The sequence below is a fragment of the Panulirus ornatus genome, chromosome 29 (genome assembly GCF_036320965.1).
Source record: "Panulirus ornatus isolate Po-2019 chromosome 29, ASM3632096v1, whole genome shotgun sequence".
NCBI lineage: Eukaryota > Metazoa > Arthropoda > Malacostraca > Decapoda > Palinuridae > Panulirus > Panulirus ornatus.
In genome coordinates, this window is record NC_092252.1 from 7,573,422 (window position 1) to 7,598,608 (window position 25,187).

General features: G+C 50.9%; 1 protein-coding gene across 8 annotated transcripts in view; it reads left to right on the forward strand.

Moving 5' to 3' along the window:
- Rbp6 (RNA-binding protein 6) overlaps nucleotides 1-25,187 on the forward strand; it is a 1,275,347-nt gene that overhangs the window by 894,298 nt on the left and 355,862 nt on the right. For all 8 annotated transcript variants that reach the window (XM_071679107.1, XM_071679104.1, XM_071679103.1 and 5 more), the window contains exon 7: nucleotides 22,978-23,026. In XM_071679107.1, coding sequence (XP_071535208.1) covers nucleotides 22,978-23,026 — 49 coding nt within the window. The remainder of the gene's footprint in view (nucleotides 1-22,977; nucleotides 23,027-25,187) is intronic.

Consider the following 25,187-nt stretch of genomic DNA (forward strand, 5'->3'; position numbering starts at 1 on the left):
CTGTACTCTTGTAAATCGAACCCCCTTGTCCATGTGTTGTCTATTATTTCATTCCATACGTTCCCCGTACCGCCATGTCTCCATGGTACGTCAAATTCGTTCCCTTTCGCTTCGTACCGTTCCCCTCCGTCGTAATCATGTACCGTTCCTACACCCCCCGCGCGCGCCCCCTACCTGTACCTGTCCGTTGTCATTACCGTTGTATATTCAGGTGATTTGATCTGTTTACGCGGTGATCTGGTGTGAGATTTGGCGAGCTGAAGTGTGAGTTGCCGATCTGCTATGGGAGTGTTGCCAGCCGTGGTGGAGGTGTGGTGTGTGGTGGTGTAGTGTGGTGTGGTGTGGTGTCTCCTTGGTTGTGGCTTTTATGGTGTCGTTAGAACCCTCAGTCCCTGCCTGGCGTTGACGGGCCATTATATCTTGTCTTCCCGGTGGACATGGGCGGGGGGAGGTGTGTGTGTGTGTGTGTGCGCACACGGGAGAGATGTACACACGGGAGGGAGGGAGGGAGGTGCGCCGGCCAGGCGTGTGTGTGGGCGGGACTGTCAGTAGAAGGGCCTCCGAAACCAGCGTAAATTGATGGTATGATTGTGTGGGGTAAAGCCTTGTCTCTCTCTCTCTCTCTCTCTCTCTCTCTCTCTCTCTCTCTCTCTCTCTCTCTCTCTCTCTCTCTCTCAGAGCAAGAGTTCGTCGTAAGTAGCCGTAAGTAATTACTCTCATTAATCGAAAGGGGGACTAGCGGATGGGGGGGAGGGGTCAGGTCAGGTGGAGGTTGAGAGAGAGAGAGAGAGAGAGAGAGAGAGAGAGAGAGAGAGAGAGAGAGAGAGAGAGAGAGAGAGAGAGAGAGAGGTGGTGGGATGGAGGTAGTTGGGTGGGGGTGGAGATTTTCAGGATGGCGGAGGTTGTTCACTCAGACGTAAATATATTTCGAGAAGTCTTCGATGGAGACATAATTACGGGATTACTTTTCGGTGGTACGGAGAGGATAGGGGAGAGAGAGAGAGAGAGAGAGAGAGAGAGAGAGAGAGAGAGAGAGAGAGAGAGAGAGAGAGAGAGAGAGAGAGAGTTGAAGACAAGAGGTAGGTTCGCGAAGAAGGAACGAGGAATATAGAGAATAAGCGAAGGACGAAGCGAAAGTAAATGGAAATTACTGTTGAGGAGGTGCTGTAGTTGCCGCAGCGTTACCAACTCCAGCAGAGAGGAGTGAGGGAGGGTTTGCAGACGCTGTGAGGAGCGGCTCGACTGTCCAGCGTGGCACGGAAGGAACCATCATGATAATTTTTTTTTTAGGTTAGTTTACGTGATTAATCACCTTCTATCAGACCCTCTGCTGTGCACGTGCGTGCGTGATGACTGCAACACGGGGGTGTGTGTGAAAACGACGCTGCACGCGTTGGCGTCGCTGCCTGGACTTTAACTGTGATGTGGTGGGTCTCGTCACCTGTTTACACAGTTTTCGCGGGTGTTTCTGTCGATTTATTATCTGTCCATGATATTTGAGGTGTGACATGGGTGTAGGTATTGCTACCTAAGCGTCTGCGAATTGGAAATGGTGGAATGCTTGAGTTTTATACCGTGTCGGTAGGGGTTTGTAGCGGGGTCGAACCTGTGGTTGCGGAAAGAGACGAGCAGTTTGACCAATACCTTCCACCCATCCCCAGACCTTCCCTCCTCTGATCCTCCTACTCTCCCTCGCCAGCACCACTGCCAGCCAGTCACCCCTTGGTCGGCATAGGGTGTGTACTGCGTGCAGGATGCACCGACTTGCGAAAGTTTTTTTTTTGCGTTCAAAGCAGTGTTTTTTTTTTTTTAAGTGGTTTACATCGCGCGCGGGACAGTCTTACGTTCTATTTAATGGATGGACTACAGTGTTGCGACTACATGAGCGAAATGGATCGTAGGGAAATGGATTTTCGAACTCCTCAAACCATCGTCAAGAGGTTCCTCCTCTCCCCCTCGAGCACGACGACGGCACGACCCTTGGGTATGATAATGGTGGTGTGAGCGTTGTCGTCCTGTACCTTCAGAGGGTCAGGTCGAAGTTCAAGGCCATCATACTTGAAGATTCGTAGCCACTGTCGTGCTCAAGGGGTCTCTTAAGGACCACACGAACAAGGTACACCTTCAGTAGTTTACTCCTGGAGTATTGAGGTGTTTCTCTAGGAGTTGAGAGCAATCCATCAATATACACATCTTAATAGTGTTTTCCTAGGGATGGAAAGCCCTAGGGGCTTTGAAGTCAGGCCAGACATCCCCATGCCCTAGATAAGGGTTACAACTTGTTAGATAAGATGTCAGTGGGTTCTTAACACCCCCCTTAAATGCCTCTCGACCGGTGGATCTTATCTTCTCTCCTCACTCAGTTTTCGGTGAACACTTCTGAGTATATTTCTCACATTTTTTTTTTCTCACGCGACGTTTTTATAACCTGCGTTGAGTGTATGTCGTCAGAACTTAAGACTAACGATTAAACTTTAAGTTTTTTTTATCGTCTTACAGGGTGGAATATATATATATATATATATATATATATATATATATATATATATATATATATATATATATATATATATATATATATATATATGTCGGTGAATTATTACTGGCGTAGCTTCGCATCGGAAGGAGTGTTGCATAGCGGTTTTGTTCAGTGGTCGCGTAGTGTTGCATAGCGGTCTTGTTTTGCAGTGGTCGTCTAGTGTTGCATAGCGGTCTTGTTCTGCAGTGGTCGTCTAGTGTTGCATAGCGGTCTTGTTCTCCAGTGGTGGAGTAGTGTTTTGATGGGAGAACGCAAGTTGTATTCTTCTCAGTGGTACTTAAGTAACGCAGTTGTGTTGTAGAATTGGTGTAAGCCTTAGGAAAATTTAGATCTAACGTAATCGTGTGAATTAAAGAAAAAAAGGGACGAAAATAAACCGAACTTCTAAAAAACCTCGCGTGAGATCCCCACTGCAGCCGACATTTAATTTATTTTCAGTATTTTAGGTCACCGTGGTTCGTGTCTCACGAGGCCAGGATTTTGGACACCATAGAAAACGTTTAACGGGGTGACAACGTTGGCCAAGAGAGGAGGTTTCATACCAAGATGTTGTTGTCTGTCGTGCTGGACCGTAGATAGTGCTTATTGCCGGTATTCTAGCAGTAGACGTAAGTCGACCTGGTGCTGGCAGCGGACGTAAGTCGACCTGGTGCTGGCAGCGGACGTAAGTCGACCTGGTACTGGCAGCGGACGTAAGTCGACCTGGTACTGGCAGCGGACGTAAGTCGACCTGGTACTGGCAGCGGACGTAAGTCGACCTGGTACTGGCAGCGGACGTAAGTCGACTGGGTATTCTACCGACCAGGATGATTTTTGACGCGCTGAGCGGGCGTGAAGCAGCCAGTGCCGAAGCGTGAGGCGAGACAGGCGACACCACCAGTCCGATACGGACGTGGCACGTATGGTCGATGGCGGCGACCGTCCTGGTGTTAATAATGCGCCAGGCGCTACCTTGTTAGGGTGGTGATGGAGCACGTAACTTGTGTCTCAAGGATGTCGCGAGTTCGAATCCCGCAGGAAACACGGTATAATGTTCATATAACTCTCACGTAAGTTGCAATCCTTCGTGTAGGTTTGGTAATAACCGGAATTAATTTAATTCGGACATTAACTTCACATTAACTTGGTTGGGGGGGGGGGAAAAGGGAAGGCCTTCAAACCCAACAACTTAAGGATTGAAGCGAAAGATCACCAGGTCATACTTCAAGGGTTACGTACTGTCGCGCTCGAGGATCATACCGTCGTGCCTCGGTAGAGAGGGTGTGTTTGATTATGAGTCGGTCCTGGACACTGATGGCCCGTGGCTGCCGGGGAAGTAAGTTTCCATCTGGTCAGTGTAAGAATCTTCAAACCCCATCAGGTTCATTTGCGTCGAGGTCGTATTTTGGGTCATGTTGGCTCGAGAGGACGTAACTTAAAGAGGCTTAACTCGAGGGACTTATTTTTTTTTTTTTTTTTTTAAGTTCTTCGTTGGTGATTCATTACGTCAGCGTTTTTTTAAATGGCCTCGAAGCATACTAGATGATATTACGATCGCCGGTTTTGAGTGCGGGTGTGTTGGACACCACTGTCTGAGGGGAAGGTGGAGGGGTTTCAGGCCGTCCGGGTGAGGGTGGGAGGGACCGACCGACGCGCGAATTCGTGTCATCAGACACGATGTCCCGAGCGTTAGCGGCTGCTGCTGCTGCTGCATGCAGGTGGTGGTGTGGTCGTGGTGGTGATGCATGGCGTGCCTTCCCACCATCGAGTGTTGACCATTGATCATTCTCAGCTGGACGCAACTTTTCTTGGAGCGTCCGTGTCCCCTCCTCCCCCCTCTCCCTCCTCCCCCACACCGTCTCCCCCACGTGGACTTAACCCAATACTTTCTTTTCCTTTCTCTTCTCTGTTTTTTTCTCTCAACTTTCTCCCTTCCTTCTTCGAGTCGTTCTCTCTCTCTGGGGTCTTCCCTCTTCATCCTTCTTCCTCATTCTCAGTCTTTCTCCTCATGGCTGCCTTCGTCCTTCTACTCTCTCTGGCTTATTTTCCCTCCATCATCATTACTCTCATCCATCTCCATTACCCTATGCCTCATCGATTTTACCTCACTCCCATCCATCCTCCTTACCTTAGTTTCCCCCCTCCCCCTCTCTCTTTATCTTCCTGTGACCATTCCCTCCTTACCCGCACACTTCTCCCCACCTGCCTATAACCCTCCTCCTGTCCCTTTTTAATTTGCTGTGGTCGCCAGGTGGTACCCACGCGCTACCTCTCCACACAGGCTTTTCCTTACTCTCGCTCCTTCTGTTTTTACTCTATCCTCCTCCTCCTCCTCCTCCTCCTCCTCCTCCTCCTCTTCTTCTTCTTCTTCCTCTTCCTCTTCTTCTTCTTCTTCTTGTTCTTCTTCTTCTTCCTCTTCTTCTTCTTCTTCTTCTTCTTCTTCTTCTTCTTCTTCTTCTTCCTCCTCCTCCTCCTCCTCCTCCTCCTCCTCCTCCTCCTCCTCCTCCTCCTCCTCCTCCTCCTCCTCCACCTCCTCCTCCTCTTCTTCTTCTTCTTCTTCTTCTTCTTCTTCTTCTTCTTCTTCTTCTTCCTCCTTCTCCTCCTCCTCAATCGATAAATCCCCGGGGAGAGACAATGATCACCCTAACCGCTCGCCCTATCAATGAGAAAATAACGCCGCCGGGATCTCCATCAGGTTATAACTCAACCTAAATTTATTTTATGACCACCCCTCACATGACTCTCTCTCTCTCTCTCTCTCTCTCTCTCTCTCTCTCTCTCTCTCTCTCTCTCTCTCTCTCTCTCTCTCTCTCTCCCGGTGTGTCTTCTTTGGCGGGTGCGGCGTCCGCATGCGACGTTTCCATCACCCTCCCCTTGATTAATTAAGCCGGCACACAGCAGTTTGGCCATGCGGGGATATATGTGCCACGGTAATTTCGGAAGTTAATTGCCCAGTTATTAGGGTCATTGATGGACCCACCAAGACTCGGGGGTCTGTCTCCTCCTCCTCCTCCTCCTCCTCCTCCTGCGTCGCCGTCGCTACGACGACAGCCTCCGCTTCGGCGTCCGGTAGGTTTACTCCGTGGGACGTCGACGTGTGCGACGCCGCGTGTGGCGACCTCTTGGCTCGACGTGGGGTCGTAAGAAGAAGGTTGGGGGGGTATGTGGGTGGTAGGTGTGTTAATCGAGGTCGTATGACGTCACGCTGCGTTCGAGGTTTGCGTTGTAAATGTCAGGAGGATGAATGTTTTATTGTGTGCGGTGTGACGTCATGCGAGGGAGGAAGAGGGATCCCCCGGCGGCGGTGTGTGTGTGTGTGTGTGTGTGTGTGTGTGTGTGTGTGTGTGTGTGTGATGGGGTCACATGATTGGCTCATACACCTCCGTATCAGCTGATTCACGTTCGTTTCAGCTGATTCAGGGCCGTGTCAGCTGATCCACGACCCCTGGTTCAGGTCGCCATGGGCCAGTCACCATCTATGTACGAGTATCTACATACAGTAGGGACACGTTAAGGGCCTCTGGCCTGCCATATGGGGCCGACCTGATAGACGGTATGACCTGTTCGCCCCTTGACCACGACGATACGACCCTTGGGTAAGATGGCGGAGCTCTGTGACCTAATCCTTTGAGTGGGTCAGGTCAAAATCACTTCCTCTAAACCCATAGGTCTTGCGATCATGCTGTAAAGGGTCGTACCACCGTGTTCAAGGGTCGAACCACCGTGTTCAAGGGTCGTATCGACGTGTTCCAGGGTCGTACCACCGTGTTCAAGGGTCGTACCACTGTGTTCAGGGGTCGTACCACCGTTTTCCAGGGTAGTGTCGCCGTGTCCTGGGGTCTCACCATCGTGTTCAAGGCTCGCACCGCCGCGTTCGAACGACGCACCGTCGTGTTCCAGGACCATATACAGCGTGGACGAGGGATTGAAATCCCCCCCACAGTAAGGTACTGGCCAGTGACATGAACGCCTCTCCTTCCCTCCTGTGGGTGGAATTTCATCCCGATTATGGCCGCTCACTGCACACACCAGAAACAGTTGGGGTCACGAACACCCATGTGATGCACCGTCGCGTTGAAGGAAAATGCTCGTGTGTAGTGATGACCAGAGGGACGACTTGCTTTTATAGTTGAATATCTTTCGTTGGCGGATCCCATCCATCCCTTTCTTTTTTTTTGCACCTGGTCCCAGTGACCTGACGAGGACGTGCCTGCTGGGGGCCAGACCGTAAACGTATCGTACAGAAAAAGAAAATCCCGAATTTATCTGGTCACAGCTGATTGTCCGTTCATAGCCACGTGTGAAAGTCACGTTGATAAGGACGTTGCAAATCGCAAGAATTAAGTTTGGCGCTTGTAGCACCAGACGCGAACATGGTTGTCGGCCAAGCTTTGGGAAGTAACTCGATCCTGGCGTCAGGTGACCCACAAACCTCTGAAGGTTATGTGGGATCACCCGTGAAGCGTGGGATTCGAACCGATACCCTTCAGGGACTAACCTGAGAGGTATGACTCTGATTAGTGAGGTGGTCTTGCGGCTGCAACCCGCAGGCGAGCGGGAGGTTAACTGGCGTGGCTAGGGAGTAGCCCAGACAGGCCAGGCCATGGCTTTCCCTCCGTTGTTAATCCTCGTTTTGCTGTCTTTCGTCATACATTACGTACGACGTGGGAATCAAGGTTTTTGTTCATCATACGATACGTTTTTAGCTCTTCAAGGCTGAGGAGGTGGAAGTTATTATGTTCCACTGGACATGACGACAGGGGTCCTCCTAATACCTGCTGTTCCACCAGTTACCCAACAGTGCTGTCTGTCATTATTCACCCCAGCCACCCTCTCCTCCCCTTGCCCAATGTACAGGTGCTGTACTACAATGCAAGTCTTGCCAGTGGCAGCCCCCCGTGTCGGGGTCATAATCCCCGGGTGGGTCTTCGTCTTGGGAGACGCACACGGAGAGCTGTACCCATTTCCCCAGGCGGAGCGTAAACAAGAGAGGAACCCTGATTTGAAACGGTCTGCCGTGATTAAAGGGGCGGCCACTACTGCCCTGAAAACTGTGATAGCACGCGGCCAGGGGTTAGGGGGAGGAGGAGGAACATACCTGGTCACTCAATATTGGTTCTGTTGTACCCACCTACACCCGCAGTGCTCGTCTGTATTCCTCGCTCCCCAAGTTGTCGAGTTTCCTATGGTATTTTTTTTTCTTCAATATTTCTTCGTTCATGATTGACAACAATGGATGGGCCTTTACCAACATACTCTGCCCGCATTTGTAAGATTGTAATTATTCTGCGTATCTGCCACTTCTGTTTGATTTGATACATATGACGACCACAATCTGGTCAGCACCTTCTTTTACGCAATTTGCATTTGTCGAATTCACTCGTTTTCTCTCGTTCCCTCGACTCTGTTGCCTGTTATCATGTGTGGCAGGTGTTTTACAGACGTCCTATACATCCCTTACCGTTTCCCTTTGCGAGGAGTGACGGCGTTCAGAAATATCCTTAGTTGCGGCCAATGGCCGTGTCCAAATCCCCATAGCTACGGAGGGGGGAAGGTGTGGAGGGTGTTCCCCTTGGGGAAGATGGTGGGGGTACAGAGTGTGGGGGAATGGGTTAGTTCCCTAGCAGGTACTAATTATATGTATCTTTATGTTCCCTCCACAAAGGCAGTCTTGATTTACTCTCTGATTTATTATACTTTAATATGATGCTTATGAATTTTCTTTACGACCAGCATTTCCCCTGGTACATCCTCCTTCCTACTCCTTTCCCCCCCTTTCTTCCCCCCTAGCTTAGCCCTAAATGGGGAATTATTAATGTGTTTTGTGTAATGGTTATGGGATTAATGACCAACCAACCCACCCCCCTCATCCTTTAATGGGGCTGAGTACAGGTGGTGTTTTTTTTTTGGTTTTGTCGAGTTTGTGGTGGTAGCGGGGTAGTGTGGTAGTGTGGTGGTGTTTGGTCATAATTGCTGGTGGTCTTTGGAACGAGTTCGCTGTCGTCCGCTGGTAGAACCAGAGGCAGAGTTCTCCTTCACTAGCGAACCAAGTCAGAGCTGTCATTCTCCAGGGGGGCCACGCCACAGCTTATACACCCCCTCAAGGGGAACAGACATCAACCTGTTTTACGTTTTCTTTTTGTTAATCATCGCTCCCATGTCTCTCAGGTATATATATCTGTGCCTCACAGTCGGAAATATGGCAGGCCTGAGCCAGAAGTTAATTCTCTCAAGATCCAGAAATGGTGAACTTTGCCCCACTTCTTTGGGAAAGCACCACAGATGTTGAGGGAGTGGACGCTCCAGTATTAAGGGAATATCCTGTTTTGCCTGTGTGGCGACTGGCAAATGGGTGGTAACACTACGTAGATCTTCCGCCGACTCGTTCGCACGGAGGCTTTCAGTATTTGGATGATATTCAAGTCTGCACTCAACGATTCGTTTCAAGATCTGTGAAATTTACCGTAATTTGATATTCTCGGTTGACGGAATCAGAAACGGAGAAATGATTCAAATTATTTAAGCGAATGTAGATTTTGAAATTTAGAAGAATAATTACATTATTGAAGCGAAAGTGTATATATATATATATATTCCGAGGGCATGACGGAAGTATATCAGGGTTGGTGGCAGACAAGACTGCTGGCAGGATCCAGTGACTTCAATTAATCATGAATATTAGATAATATTGTAGGATCTTTTGGAAAATATCTTGCATTAAAGTCGAAGGTTTTTAGCCGATTATAAAACCAGGCTCGAGCGATATTGCAAACGGTATCTACTGCAAGTTCAGTTTAGTTCGTCGAATTCCAGAGTTGTGTATATGAATTATGTATTTTTTTTTTTTCGTTCATAAACTAAATTTTTCTAATTATTCTTGATTACTTCAGGCAATTGGTCATCGAGCAGGCCGTTACCACCCGTAAATGTTGACGATTTTGTGAAATGACTCCCCCCCAGCCCCTCTTTTCAAGGCTTACTTTAGTTTTGTAGTATTCCACCCTCACACACACACACACACACACACACACACACGTTTTCGTGCTCCCTCTTCAGGGCCCATTCGAAGAATAAAATCTTTTATTTCGTGCAAAGTAATTATTCATTTATGTATTTTTTTTATAGGCTGCCTTTTTCTTTTTTCTTTTTTCTTTTTTCCTTGGCTTTTGGACGTCTCTTCTCTCACAAAGGCGAGGTTTACCAGAGGATATGGTGCTCCTGAGGTGTGGAGGGGTCGTAGAAGAAGACGAAAAGGAGGAGGTGGAGGAGGAGGAAGATGCCAGAGGCGGGCTTATGTCTGTCCGTCCGTTCGAATGACACCTTCTTTTCTCCTCGACCTGTGGGGAGAGGTTCAGGCCAGACTTGTGGGGATTATTCCGTCTGATATAGTGGGTGTGTGGAAGGAGTCTAGTGCAGGGGAGCGGTGCCTCATCTTTCCAAGGGCGTGAGGGGGGGGGGGGGGCGTCTGCACGCAGGCACACACGCAGGAGCTCGAATTCTGCGCCCGGCAGAGTTGGCTCACACTCAACTCAGGTGTTCGTCCTTCTCTTGGAACTTGTCGATAGATGGGTACCTGGCATAGGCTTATATATATATATATATATATATATATATATATATATATGCCACGTACATGGAAAGTTAAAAGACGAGGCGACACGAGTGTAAAACTCTCCCCGTTACACACACACACACACACACACACACACACACGGACGCCCAAGCACGTACCTAGCCGGGGACATGGCCGGTATATGTACATGGCAAAAGCTGTAAAATACCCTAAATCCCACGACTGCCGTCTCAATTTATGAGCGCGGCTCCGACCTCGGCCCAATACGTAGTCGGGTTTTAATTGGCCCTTCGGAGATATCATGAAGCCAAAGTCTGCTCCGCATGCAGCGATACGGAGTGACAGTCTGCTCATAAGGCATTGGGGGGAGGTTGGGCTGGTGAGGGTAGGGTAAGGGGTGGGGGGGAGGGTGTGTTGTGGTGGCTACGTGCAATTTGCGTGGCTAAATGCAGTTAGAGTCCCGAATGGCTCCGTGCGTATTATATGGATTGACTGTGGCTGTGGTTGATGGAGTTGCAGTGGTGTTCAGGAGTCGAGCAGTGATGGAAGTGAGGGATGAGGGAGGAAAGGGGTGCGGGGCGGAGCTGTTGTTGCAGTGGTTGGCGTTGTTTGGGTTCGTGGTTTTAGTGGTCGTAGTTAAGTCGAGGATCTTTGTTGCATGGTTCACCTCTTGGTTTCTCGTTCCGACCGTCGTGGTTGCTGGAGTTGTGAAGTTGTTTGTGGGGGGGTTGGGGGGTGTGGTTTGCCCATATCGACGTGTTTATTGTCACCTGTGGTGAGCTGTAGCGGGGGGTATGGGGGGCGCTTGTAGTGCCTCGCGAGGTTGTGGGTTTAATCAGTCGGTTGTATTTATATAAGCTGCGCTTCGATTGTTGTATGGTCACTGGTCACGGTGCTATTCCAGTACTGGAATAGCACCGTGTTATAAAAGACGCTGCTGTTCATTTTGACTCTCGTGATTCTGGAGATCCTCAGACAGGGTGTCAGCGCTTCGAGCTGACCATCCAGCGAGGCTTCGTCGAATCGACCAGTCCTCCGTCAGTCGGTTCCTCCTATGTCCACCTTGCTGCGTTGCAGGGCCGGCGGCGAGAGCGGACGCGGGCTATGGGAGAGGGTTGGCTAATTGCGTGCCCCTTGTAGAGGGAGGTCGGGTGACACCACCTAACTGGAAAGACGGCAACAGATTATCAATATTGTGAAATTTTGACGATTGTCTTATATTTCCTGCAATTTGATCAGTTATTTTTTATCATTTTTTGTTCTAAATTTCATCTCAACTCTTCCGGGTTTTCCTTCAGAGGGGCCCCACGCTCCCCTAGGGATTTTGCACCGTTATCTCGGGCCCTTTTTTCCCTGGGCCTGGCTACGTGGAAGTGGCTATACAGATCCTAATCTCGTCTGGTCAGAGGGATCAGCATCTCACACGCGCAGGCGATATTTTTTTTTTTCTTTTCCTGTAGGGGTTGTGGCAGTGAGCGAGCGGCGGCGGCGGCGGCCCCTCATTGCCACAACCAGAACGGACAGTTTTCGGGTGACGGGAGCGATCGGCCGCCAGTCTGTCAGTTGCGTGGATCCCCGATCGGGAGAATCGCCCTGTCATGCATCCAAGGAGGCCCACGCGTTCCGCCGCGTCTTGCACGTGCAACCCGCGCGCCCGCGCGCCGGGAACCGAAACCCCCAGACGGCCGTTCTGCACGTCGAAAGCCCGCCCTCGGTGCACCGGGACGGAGATGAGGTCGGGTGCTGTGCATGGCCGAGGTGCCTGGAACACACACAACCTAATGCCCCTCCCTGTACGTCTTCGCTCTGAAGAGCCCACTAGCCCGGCTGCTGTACGACACAGCCGCTGTGCTGCTACGCCTTCAGGGTAAATAGTTAAGGATGAAATTTGAAGAAAATTTTTTGGGGGAATAACTGTAAGTTACGGGATTAGGTCAGTCCTTGGAGGGCGGCGCGACGTTACGATCCGTGAGCACGATGCTTCGCGATCCTCGAGTACGACGGCTTTTGGGCCCCTTTTGACCCCACCGAACCTTAATAAAGGTCATGGTACCCAGGGGTCGCACCACCGTGCCCCCAGGAGGTCACATCCACTCAAGAGGGGCTGGGGAGGGAGGTGGGCCTCAATGTCACATACCGGCCAATGTAGTGGCCCCGTGGAGGTCATACATGCCAGCGGAGTGTCGTCCCAGCTACACCAACTCTAAGCGGTGTAGACGCCGTTTAACTTGGGGAGGATAGTGGGGTGCTTAATCAACTCGCCGGGGGAGGATAGTGGGGTGGTATGGTTACCTCGCCGAAGGGATGGGTCACAGGAGGATGTGTGTGTGTGGGGGGGTGGGAAGGCAGATGAGAGAGGCTGGCGTTAAGGGTAATTTCCCTGGGAGTATTGTAGCGCTCATCTGGAAGAATGATAATAAAAAAGGGCGAATTACTTTGACACGAGGCTTAAGGTGCGGGCGCAAACTTGGCTCGTTGGTTTCATTTCATGGAGAGTCATTTTGGGGCTTCCCTCGACGACTTTTCTTTACGTCTGCATCATGTTAAGCGATCGTCCTCCAGCAGGGCAGGGAAGGAGGGAGGGAGGAACCAAGTAAGGGTGAGGGCTTGTGAGAGGGGAGGGAGAGAAGGCGGTCGAGTTTTTGTGTTGTTGTTATTGTTGTCTTTGCACGAGTGCGAATGTTTGCCTGCGGTGATGCATGTGGTTTGTCTTCTTTTGTCTGTCGATGAGTTTCTATTTTGTCTTCGCATGTCAGGGTCCCCCTCGTGTGGGAGTTCTTAGTTCTGACATAATGTTCGTAATGACGAGGGCGACTTGCGATCCCGCGTGCCCCAGCGTCCAGATATTTGCTCGTGGCGTGAAGGTGGGGGTTGGGTGATTACGACATACAAGGAAGGGGGTCGAGGGTGGGTTAGGGTTGAGGACGGGGTGAGGTTGGTTGGTCGGTTGGTTGGCTGTCAACCAGTGTCTCAACATGGACATGGTCGCGTCAGAGGACTAGGTTTGGTTTCCAGTCCCACCACACTCTTCATGGTTAGATACCTTCCTTTTAGTGTGATGGACTGTTTTACCAGTCTCATCTTCAGGACTGTAGACTGTTTTGATGGGAGTCTAGTCGTTCTGTCTGTTTGCCTGTCTGTTTTATCGTTGGCTCATCGTTAAGGTGAGGGAAGTATCCCACTTGGGCGTGAACTTAGTTTTTATTGTTCGTGTTTTTGTATAGTATTTGGAATTATCTGTTTATTCTACATGTAGGGAGTTGTACACTTATGGGGGCTCATCCCTTATTAATGTGTGTGTGTGTGTGTGTGTGTGTGTGTGTGTGTGTGTAGTTTGCGTACGTCCTGTCAATACTCTGTGTCGTACAGACCTTAACTCCCCGGCCAACATTTACCGGACGACCCAATTTCCGTGCGACGACGAGACGTTGTTTTGTAGAGGACGGGCGACCGGATCAGCTGGCCAGGTAGGAGCGAGCCACCTGGCCTATTACACAAAAGCCTAGTCCATTCAATTTCCATCCAAGTATGAATGGCGGCCAAACCTGGTTAGCTGACATGGCCGGACATGCTGGAATTCTGTTCAATTTGCTGAAAGGTGTTGGTGAACAGTTGGGTCTGTGAACAATGTCCGGCTGTCGGAGTTGGTGGCGATGAAGTGTGCTGATGGTGGCGAGGGGAGGAGGTGGGTGAGGGAGGGAGATGGTGTGTCTGGTTTTTGTTGTCGTTGGTGATGGCTCGCGATAGTGGTTGGTGATGCTGGAGGAGCCCGTTCCATGGTAGGTTACCAGGCAGAGTTCTTGTCAAGTTGAATTGCTGAGGTGGTGTGAGCCAGTGCCTTGAGTGAAGGTGGGGGTGTTAGCTTATGACGTAGATGAGATGTATGGTTGGGTGGTTTAGCGACCGTGGTGTGTACGGGTCACCACAATGGTTGATATAGCGGTGTCGGGAAGGCATACGGTTGCCGCTTCGGTTGCCCTGAGGTAGGCGGAGGTGGTTTAGTGGCGGTTGCGGTGGAAAAATGCCTTGTGGTAGTTCACACACACACACACGAGAGTGTGGCTTGTATGAAGTGGTTGGTTTTGGTGGCCGTTCTTTTCCCTGGCTTGGTAATTGGCAGTGTGTGTGTCTTTGATGACGTGGATGACGAGAATGGCGGTATAGTTGTTGGGGGGGTCTGAACGGGTCGTGCCGTTGGGTAGAGACCCCGAGATTACTCGTCTGGTTTCCTTCCCTAACACCGTTCCCATAGTTAAGTGAGCGGTTGGCGGCGCCCGTAATGAGCGGCGGGTGGGGAGGAGTGAGGGAGGGGTGGCGGGGAGTGATCGCTCGCTCGCCTGGATCGTCGGCGATCTCGAGAGCCGCCCACACGCCCGCCGATATAGAAAATGCTACTGCAACCATCCAGGACGGAAGACAATAGAGCGGAAATGTGCACTTTAAGCATTGGTAACTAGGACGTAAACCCCCCCCCCCTTTCCCTTCCCGCCTCGTCCCCTACCCCTCTGCACCCCCTCTCCAGCCTCCTCCGCTCCCCCTCCCCCATCCCTTCACTCCTCTCCCCTTCATATGACACCTTAGCTTCCTTTAACCCTTCCCTCCCCCTCCTCATCGATGTGTTCTCTATCACCCCCTCCCTGTTTGGTTTACTCTCTCTCTCTCTCTCTCTCTCTCTCTCTCTCTCTCTCTCTCTCTCTCTCTCTCTCTCTCTCTCTCTCTCTCTCTAACACACACACACACAGGTAGTAGGTGGTAGGAAGGGCAGTCAGCGACCGCTTCATCGGCTTTCAAGTGTCACTCCTATGGTCCAGGTGGCTGTCTTTTCCCTCTCTCTCTCTCTCTACCTCTGCCTCACCCACACCTGGGTTGCTGGCATGTCCTCCACCAACCTACGGTCTGTCCATCTCTCGCTCTCCTCCCATCCCTTACCCCATCCCAGCCTCCTTACTCCCCCACAAACCATACCCCATTCCCAACTCCCTCCCCACTAAAACCCAACCCCACACCACCCTCTCCCCCCACACTAGCAATGAACCATATTAATACACATTATAGCACTAAAGCGATTACCAACTTAAACTAACCACGATTAATTAACTTAGTGCTCGCTTGAGGGTTCAGACCTACCCAACTTACCCATCCCCCCCTTCCCATCCCGCCGGCGGTCCCTCCCTTCCTGCCGACCTTCCCCTTCCCCTCCCGAAGGCCGCCTCCCTCCCTCTTCTTCCCCCCTTCCCCCCCACACCCGGCATTAACAATTAACATCAACAATTAGGCGCAGTACCACGCCTGCCTGCCTGTCAGGACCCCCCCATGAATATGGATGCTGCCGCGCACTGCTGTCAGCTGTACCCCACCCTTCCTCCCTCCCCCATCCCTCTCCCCCAATCCCTCCCTCGTTTCTGGTGGTGCCATACCAACGCTGTCAGCTGCCTCCTCCTCCTCCTCCTCCTCCTCCTCCTCCTCCTCCTCCTCCTCCTCCTCATCTCTCCCCCCCTCTCCTGTTGCACCGCTGTCGCCTGTCCCCTACCCATCGCTGCTGCACCGCCGCTGTCAGCTGTTCTGCCGCTGTTATCGTCAGTCGCCTTGCTCCTGTAGTGTAGTGTTGTCAGCTGCACCGCCCGTCAGCTTCAGTCGCCCGTGTTGTCGAACTGACATTGGCGTCGGTGTGTCGTCCTCCCCCCTCCCCCTCCCCCCACCCTCCTTCTCTATCACCACCAGTGTCAGCTGCTGCACACCCGCTTCCACACCGTCGTTAGTGTCAGCCGCCACCGCGCACCATCACTGTCAGCTACCTACCTTGCTCCTGCTGTGGTGTAAGTGTCAGCCGGCCTGGCGCTCCTGCACGATCACCACCGCCGTCAGCTGTCCTTCTTACCCAACCACAACCCCAGGACCAGCGTCAGCCGCCCACACTCCACGTAACCCACCCACCCACCGCTGGCGTTGGGCGTGGTCTTGCATCACCCACTAGTACACCCACCCACACACACACACACACACACACACATTCTCCCCAGCATTTTAACCCACATTCGCATGTGGAAACATTCAGCTGTTCAAAGGTTTAAATGTAGTGTTGTATATTGGAGTCGTGTTTCATGCTTGCCTCTAAGTAAATATATATATATATATATATATATATATATATATATATATATATATATATATATATATATATATATATATATTCGTATTTAGAGACACATTTTCGACCCTGTAATGCCGTGAATTCATATATATCACTTCCTGCTGTGACACGGGAGATGAAAATGCGCATTCTTGCATACGGATCGCCTCGTTGGTAGTTGAGGGCGTGCACATATGCGTCGTCAGGGAGGCGTGTAAACATGCAGGCACGGGGGAGGGAGGTGGTACACTGTCAGGAGGCGTGGAGACACCGGGAGGAGCACAAATTACCAGCGAGTTAGTCACTACTTGGGCGAGTTGTGAGAACTTCGGTGTAGGGAGGGAGGATGGGTTGGACCAGGTGAGGGGGGTCCCCTTGTGTGTGTGTGTGTCCATGTGCCGAGGGTAAGGAAGTGTTTAGGTATCTCTCGGTGGGGGAAGATTCTAAGGTCCTCTCGGGAAGATTCTAAGGTCCGCTCGGGAAGATTCTAAGGTCCGCTCGGGAAGATTCTAAGGTCCGCTCGGGAAGATTCTAAGGTCCGCTCGGGAAGATTCTAAGGTCCGCTCGGGGAGGATTTTCAGAGTGTCTCGGGAAGACTTGGGAACTCGTGTGGGGAAGACTTTCGAGGTGTCTTGGGGGAAGATGTGGGGATCCCCAGGAGAAGATTTTGGGAAATTCTGGGAGTGAGGACCAACACATGTGTGTCCTTTGAAGACGACCAAGGCATCTGTGTCCTTGAAAAAAAAAATGAAAAAGCCCAACGCATCTCTGTGTCCTTGAGAAAAAAAAAAAAAAAGGACCATGGCCCAGGAGGACGAAATGACCCCTCACGTCCTCGTAAAGGATCGAGACCTCTGTGCCGGTCTTGAAGAACCGTTGTGGGGGGGGGGGGTACGGGGACGGGCCCACCAGACGCCTTTGTGGACTTGGTAGCGCGCGCTCCGTGCCTCCCGAAAAAAGGACGGGGGAGGAGAAGCAGGTGTCATTGTGTCACACCAAGACCCACATGTCCCGAGAGCCGTGCAGGGAAGTCGATGAAGCTCCCAGAGTTTGCGAACGGAACTCGGAAAAAAAAACAAAACAAAACAACAACAGGACAGCGTTTGAGAGAGAGAGAGAGAGAGAGAGAGAGAGAGAGAGAGGTAAGAAAATAATATCAGGACTTCCCTGGTGTCTCGTTGGAATTAAAAAAAAAAAAAAAAGAGAAAAAGGCGAAAAATATCGTCTTCAAAACTTTCTAGAAGACACAGCCACGGGAAAGAAAAAAACTAAACTGGGGAATATTCTGCGAGTAATTACATGCATCAAAGACGGTGAAAGAAGGGAGGCAGCGAGGCGAGGAGAGGAAGCTTCGTCTCGGAATGACGGAGAAGACAGATAGGATGCGTAGTGTTGAGGGCGGGTTACGCCGTAGAACATGAACCTCTCTCTCTCTCTCTCTCTCTCTCTCTCTCTCTCTCTCTCTCTCTCTCTCTCTCTCTCTCTCTCTCTCTCTCTCTCGTTTTAGATAACGGAGGCAGGAATGGGTTACGTTGTTTGAGGCTTCGGTAGAAGGCCTGCATTGTCGTCTTCGGAGACGCTGAGAGAGAGAGAGAGAGAGAGAGAGAGAGAGAGAGAGAGAGAGAGAGAGAGAGAGAGAGTGCAAGTACTGCCCGAGCGATGATCAGTGATTGGACGCTCGTTATCCTTGCAGTGCTCGAGGACCAGAGGTGTATGATAATGATGTACGAACGAATCTAAAGGTGAACAACGGCCCCGGGATAGAGAGAGAGAGAGAGAGAGAGAGAGAGAGAGAGAGAGAGAGAGAGAGAGAGAGAGAGAGAGAGAATGTATTATATGCCTCGCGTTACCTGAATGGTATACGCCACGGGGTGTTACCAGCCTTGCGAATCCGTCGCTTTTGAGATGGGGAAAATTCGTAAACGCAGCGTCACCCACTCGGTCTGGCGTGTGGAGGTAAGTAGCTGTTTGATGGGTTATTTAAGGGGAGGAGTGGATGGTTGGGGGGGAGGGGGTTAGACTAGGCCTATCAGCAGCTTTGGCTTTTAAGGCCCTCCGCATCTGGTGAGTTATGGACACCTAGTCGAAAAATCTCGGAACGCCTCCTTCAGGTATTTTCTATAGATCATTAGACCAACCACGTGCAGGTGTAGGGGCCTGGCGCCCCCCTGGAGTCCAGGTCCATGTACTCCATGGGTTACGTAGTCCAGAGGGTTGTGAGAGTCGATTTGGGGGGGGGATAAGGTTGTGAATTAGCCGATGGAAGTCGTGTGGGAAGGCATCTCGAGTGGTGAGCTTCCTTGAGCGGTATATTTCTAAGAAGGTCGGAGGAGGCTGGCCTACTTAGGTGTGTGTGTGTGTGTGTGTGTGTGTGTGTGTGTGTGTGTGTGGGAGTCGAGACTTCGTAATTATCCGTTACTTTTATCGATGTTTCTCGCATGGTCTCGTATATGAGAGGTGTAGGAACCTTACTTTGACGCCCATCGAAGGATAAGTCCCTTACAAAAGTCCACTTACAAAATGCTGTATTAACAAAAAAAAAAAAAATATCAAAATTGGGTTTCCACCCCTTACCCTCCCTCCTCCAGACTCTCTGAAGAAGAGGTAGAAAGATAAAAGAAAATAGAAAAAAAGGGGATTATTTTGGCCAGTCATGAAAACGTGATGGTTTCGGCCGGTCGACGCTGAAGGCGCAGTGAACGATCCCCTCCTCCTCCTCCTCCTCCCACAAGCAGACGACTCTGCTTTAATCACGAAAGCAAAACATTGGATGGGGGTGGGAAATGTGACCCCTCCCCCCTCTCCCCCCCACCCTTTAAAGCAGAGGAGGTTTAGAAAGAAATTTTAGAGTACAGTAAACGCGCCTATAAAGGCCCAAGCTTAATGGCTAATGCTGGGCCGCAATGGCAGCCAGGCCATTTGCGGCAGAGGTTCTGAAGACGTCTTGTATATTAAAGTCTCCCAAGACATCTTGCTCGGCGCGAGTGAATCTTAGGAGGGAGGAGGGGTGCGTGGTGGAACAAGCATGAGATGGGGGTGGCTCCTGGTGGTGGTGTGGGCGAAGAAGGAGGAGGAGGGGGTGAGGGGAATATATATGTAGATAACATAACGGAAAGACGTCGTTTTGTTCTTCTTTGACGAGGGTATCGTTGGCCTCGCACGTCCGACCATTAAAAGGCCATGAGCGAATAGAGTCCCGGTCGGTTGAAAGGCCAGGAATTCGTATTGAATGGGCGGGTTAAGTTCCGGCGAGTAAATGAGGGAGCTTGGGAAGGTGATAGACAAGACGGGCAGTAGTGGTGCTTCGGAAGGAGGCCTTCGGAGCCCACCGCTGTAGCGAACGACTGCAGGGACCAGGTCGTGTTGACGTGCTGGACTCGAAGATGACAGAGGAAAAGGGGGAAAAGGATATCAATGGAAATGAATCTCTCAAAGAGGTGATTGATGAAAGGCGTACCATACACCTCCCCTGCAGACCACTATGTTGCTCAAGACTTCGCGAACTTTGCTGAACAAGACCAGGCGTTGTGGATGCCTCCGGTTGACGATGGTGACCTACAGGACGACATGTTATGAACTGAAGCCTTGATGAACAACGACAGGAGTGTTATTTATATCGTCCTACTTTCCTAGGAAATAAGAGAGGAAATTGTTATCGAAGCCTCGTCCAGTGGTGAACAGGACAGTCTGTTCATGAAGCCATAACAGAGAACAGGACAGTCTGTTCATGAAGCCATAACAGAGAACAGGACAGTCTGTTCATGAAGGCCTTACAGTAAACAGGACAAGCCTTAACGACCAATGATAACGGCAGAACTACGTGTTACGCAAGCCTCGGTGCACCCTGGCTCAACGAAGGTGTAGGCGACCTGTGTGTGTGTGTGTGTGTGTGTGGAGGTGGGGTAGCAGAGCGGCGGGCCTCCGCAAAATACCCGAGACGACTGCAAATTAACAGCGCCTTGATTTGCTTATACTGGATGCTCTCTCTCTCTCTCTCTCTCTCTCTCTCTCTCTCTCTCTCTCTCTCTCTCTCTCTCTCTCTCTCTCTCCCCTTTACCCAGGAGTCCCCAGTTCTACGAGTGATTCCCTTCCATTTCCAGTGTACTTGTCCCAGCGTTCCTTCCGTTTCCCCTTCCATGATCTGTCCCCCCTTACCCTTTCCATCCCTAGGGCCAAACGTACCCCTTACCCTATCGTTCGCCCCTTCCCATCCCACGCTAATGTTCGTTCCTCCCCCGCGCCAGTGTTCGTTCCCCCTTACCTAACGTTCCTCCCTCCCTGCCCTAATTTTCCTCCCTCCCTTTCTAGCTTAGTTCCTCCCTTGTCGTAATGTTCCTCTCCTCCTGCCTTGATGTTTCCTCCCCACTCCCCTCCTCCTCTGCCATGATGTTCTTCCCCCCAACCCTAATGTTCTTCCCCACGCCATAATGTTCGTTCTCCCTTTCCCTTAGGTCGCCTTCCTCCCCCATCCACCTTAATGTTCGTTCTCCCCTGCTGCAAGCGGTGGCCCTCCACCCCCCTCCTAAGTGTCCCTCCCCGCGTCATGTCTTTTCCGTAAATGCTAGTTAATTTATTCGCTAATTCTTGATATGTGTGTGTGTGTGTGTGTGTGTGCGTGTGTGCGTGTGTGTGTGTGTGTGTGTGTGTGTGTGTGTGTGTGTGTGTGTGTGTGTGTTTTATCTTGTTTGTTCGCTCTTCCTCCTCCTTTTCCTCTTCCTCCTCTTTGTCGTCGCCCTCCTCCTCCTCCTCATGCACCTTGTCCTCCAGCCATCTTCCTTCCCCCTTTCTTCTCTTTTTTTTTTATTTTTTCGTCCTCCCTATCTTCCTTCCCCTCCCTTTTATTTTTCGTCCTCCCTATCTTCCTTCCCCTCCTCCGTCCTTGACGGGGTTGGACCTCCCAGGAAATGACAGAAGAAACTTGGTTCAATTTGGCCCACCGCTTGTTGGGGCTCTGTAATGACCTGTCCTTGCGTGCGTGCGTGCGTGCGTGTGTGTGTGTGTGTGTGTGTGTGTGTGTGTGTGTGTGTGTGGCAGACAGAAATAGAATGAGAGATAAAGAAGATAAGATGATACAGATAGATAGAGAGGATTTACCTTGTAGCTATAAATGGGTTGGGATGAGTGGATTCGGGAGGCTTCGTGCGTCTGTGTGTGTGTCTGTGTGTGAGTGTGTGTGTCTTTGTGTGTGTGTGTCTGTGTGTGTGTGTGTGTGTGTCTGTGTATGTCTGTGTGTTTATCTATACTCTTGTTTCAGCACAAATTACCTCAGGAGGGTTTTTTTTTTCATCATTATCATTACACACATGTATTCCCTTTCAAAGACTTACAGTTACAGACGATTACAAGGGAAGACCTCCGCCTCTCCCAGGGAATTAGTTCACGGGAATCTGCTTAAGGCAAGTGTACGGTGTCCCACGGCGACTACTGTTCCCATGGACGACGCCTGATGACAACCTTGCTGTGATTAGCATAATGACTCGTGATTCGCACAAGAGTTCTCGTCGTCTCCTCCAGCGTGGCTCCGACCCGCGAAGTAGGAGTAATGGGATTTATGTATTCCTTGTTTTACATACATACATACATACATACGTGGATAGTTATACATACATACTTACATACCTGGACAGTTATACATACATACATACATACCTGGACAGTTGTACATACATACCTGGACAGTTATACATACATACATACATACCTGGACAGTCATTCATACATACATACATACATACATACATACGTGGACAGTCATTCATACATACATACATACATACATACGTGGACAGTTTAGCACGCGTACATGAGTTACGTTTACGTATACACACAGACACACACACACACACACACACACACACACACACACACACACACACACACGCACTCGCACACGCACACACCCACACACACACACACATTCCTCACTGTTGTGTTACACAGACTCCGAAGCACAGATCTGCATAAACCAGGTTCCTGCCCCCTCCTCTCTCTCTCTCTCTCTCTCTCTCTCTCTCTCTCTCTCTGGCCCCGGTGTTCATCTTGCTCGTCTTTTGTCCTCCAACTACCCATTTTCTCTCTCCCCTCTCTCTCTCTCTCTCTCTCTCTCTCTCTCTCTCTCTCTCTCTCTCTCTCTCTCTCTCTCTCTCTCTCTCTCTCTCTCTCTCTCATTCAACCCTCCCCCTCTTTCCCTCTCTCAGCCCAGGGTGGCCTACCCTACCAAGACAGACACCCCACTCCCACCTCTTATCCCCCCCGCCCCCCCCCAACACCCCCAGTACCTCTCATGTCTACCGCCCATTGACTTTCGTGTGGGCCGATCGCGTCATAACGCCGCGGTGGTCCCCCTCCCCCCCTCCCTCCCTCCTCCCTCCCCATCCTATGACGTCACGACCCTGGCTGGATCTCGCCCCGGAGCTGCAAGGTGGTGCTCTAGAGTGGCTTTCTTCTTTTATTTTCCTCTCTTCTTCTTCTTCTTCTTCTTCTTCTTCTTCTTCTGTCAACGAGTGTATTATTATTTTACCTTTTTTGTTCCGTTGTTTTCCTACGTGTGTGTGTGTGTGTGTGTGTGTGTGTGTGTGTGTGTGTATAAACTTGTAGTTTGTCCTGTAGTGTAAGTGGTTGCGATACACGTTTGGTTGTTAACCCGTGAACGGAGCAGTGCAGTTTCTGTTAATGAGGTGCTTGTCTTTGATGTCTTACAGATATCCGCAGGCTAGATCACTCATATGTATTTTTTTCTCTCCTTTGCCCTCACAGATAGAAGACGCGATGCTTATGTTCGACAAACAGACCAACAGACACAGAGGTAAGTCAGTTATTCACAGCCTTTAACAGCCCTTGACAAGTCTTGTCCTATGGGATTACCTCCCCTCCCAATCCCCCATCATCCCATCCCATCCCCCATGTGTTAAGGTAAATTAGTCGTCTGTCTGTATAACAGCAGTGGCACGTGTTTCTGTCTGTTTAACAGCAGTGGCACGTGTGTCTGTCTGTATAACAGCAGTGGCACGTGTGTCTGTCTGTATAACAGCAGTGGCACGTGTGTCTGTCTGTATAACAGCAGTGGCACGTGTGTCTGTCTGTTTAACAGCAGTGACACGTGTGTCTGTCTGTATAACAGCAGTGGCACGTGTGTCTGTCTGTTTAACAGCAGTGGCACGTGTGTCTGTCTGTATAACAGCAGTGGCACGTGTGTCTGTCTGTATAACAGCAGAGGCACGTGTGTCTGTCTGTATTACAGCAGTGGCACGTGTGTCTGTCTGTATAACAGCAGTGGCACGTGTGTCTGTCTGTATAACAGCAGTGGCACGTGTGTCTGTCTCTATTACAGCAGTGGCACGTGTGTCTGTCTGTATTACAGTAGTGGCACGTGCGTCTGTCTGTATTACTGCAGTGGCACGTGTGTCTGTCTGTATAACAGCAGTGGCACGTGTGTTGAAATTTGAGGATAGTGCTTCTCCCTTTCTCCATATCCTCTGCACGCGAGAGTCGAACCCACGGGCCCCCGACCTGCCCACTGCGTTGCCACACACGGGCGTCGAATCCTACGGACCCCCATCTGCCCACGGCGTTGATGCTCTTCGGCGTTGTCTTCATCACAGAGGCGTGGTGGAGCGCACGCCATCATCATTCCTCATTGCGGGACACAGTAGAAAGGATCAGGTGTTTAGGTAAAGGATACACATGCGGGTCGTGTTTTGGACGGACTGACTTTGTGGATCAGTGGAGTACATGAGTGTGGTACCTGCTGACACTTGGTACCATAGGCTTGTGTTAGGGGAAAGTGGTACGTTGCAGTACGCATGCTGCCGGAGGTGCCACAGCCATGATGGCCGGGGGCAATAGTATGCTGTGAGTGATGCTAAGGGCGACAGAAGAATGGCGTGTATACGGGGAGGGGGACCGTGTGTGTGCGTGTCATCCGCATGTGATGGGTTCCGGACGTTTTTGCACGGTAACCTCTTATGGTGGCCAGTGTGGCGATTATACCGGAGGGATGGGTGGATGGGGCGGTGAGAGGGGAAGAGGAAGAGGAAGGGTGATGGGCTTTTGAGACGCGAGGAAGGCAGCGGGGAGGAGAGTGGATGTTGGAGGAGAGATGAAGGGAGAAGAGGAGTGCTTGTGAAGGAGACATGGCCAAGGATAAGGTAGAATCGACATGAGGTAGACCAAGGTTAAGGTGTAGTTTTGGTGAGGATGAGTAAGGGTTATTGACAGCGATGAGCGATACTCGAGATAAGGTAGAATAAGGATGAAGGGGATTTAGGGCAGGGGGAATGTAAGGGAGAGTAAAGGGCTGTAGGGATAAGAGAGAGAGTAGTGGAGATAAGGCAGGGGAGATGAAGGAGTCCAGAGTGGGGAGAAGGAATGGGAGATAGTAGCAAGGGGAGGAAGTAAGGGACACGAAGGGAGGAAAGGGTGGAGAGGGGATAGCCGGAGGGAGGTGAGGGTTTCAAAAGGAAAGAGGTTTGGGGAGGGAGCTCGTAATTTTCCTCTGGTGACAAGCAAGGGTTCCGGGGAGTGTATCTAAGGGGGTATGGGGATGTGTCTGGGGGAGTTTGACTTGGCGGCTGCCCTGGGGAGTGTTGGGGAGATGGCTGGTAAAGATGTTTGCGGGGGAGTGTAGCTACGGAGGTTTCTGGGAATGGTGGCTGGGGAGATGCGAAAAGGAGGTGTGCCGGACAGGGGGGGGAAATGGTGTAAAAAAAGGTGAGAGGGAGAAGGAGAGGACAGATGACAGTGCGGGGGACGACAAGAAGGACACAGAGGGGAGAGGAAGAAGGAGTAAGTGTAAGGGGCCGAGTGGAAGAGAACGGTAGAGGGTAAGGAGTGTCCAGACGAGATAGGCATCATCAGTGAACACTCTCCTCCTCCTCCTCCTTCACCACCTCCTCCTCCTCCTCCTCCTCCTCCTCCTCCTGTCTTACTCCTAACCATTTAGTGTGGTGGTTTACGGTACGGAGGCA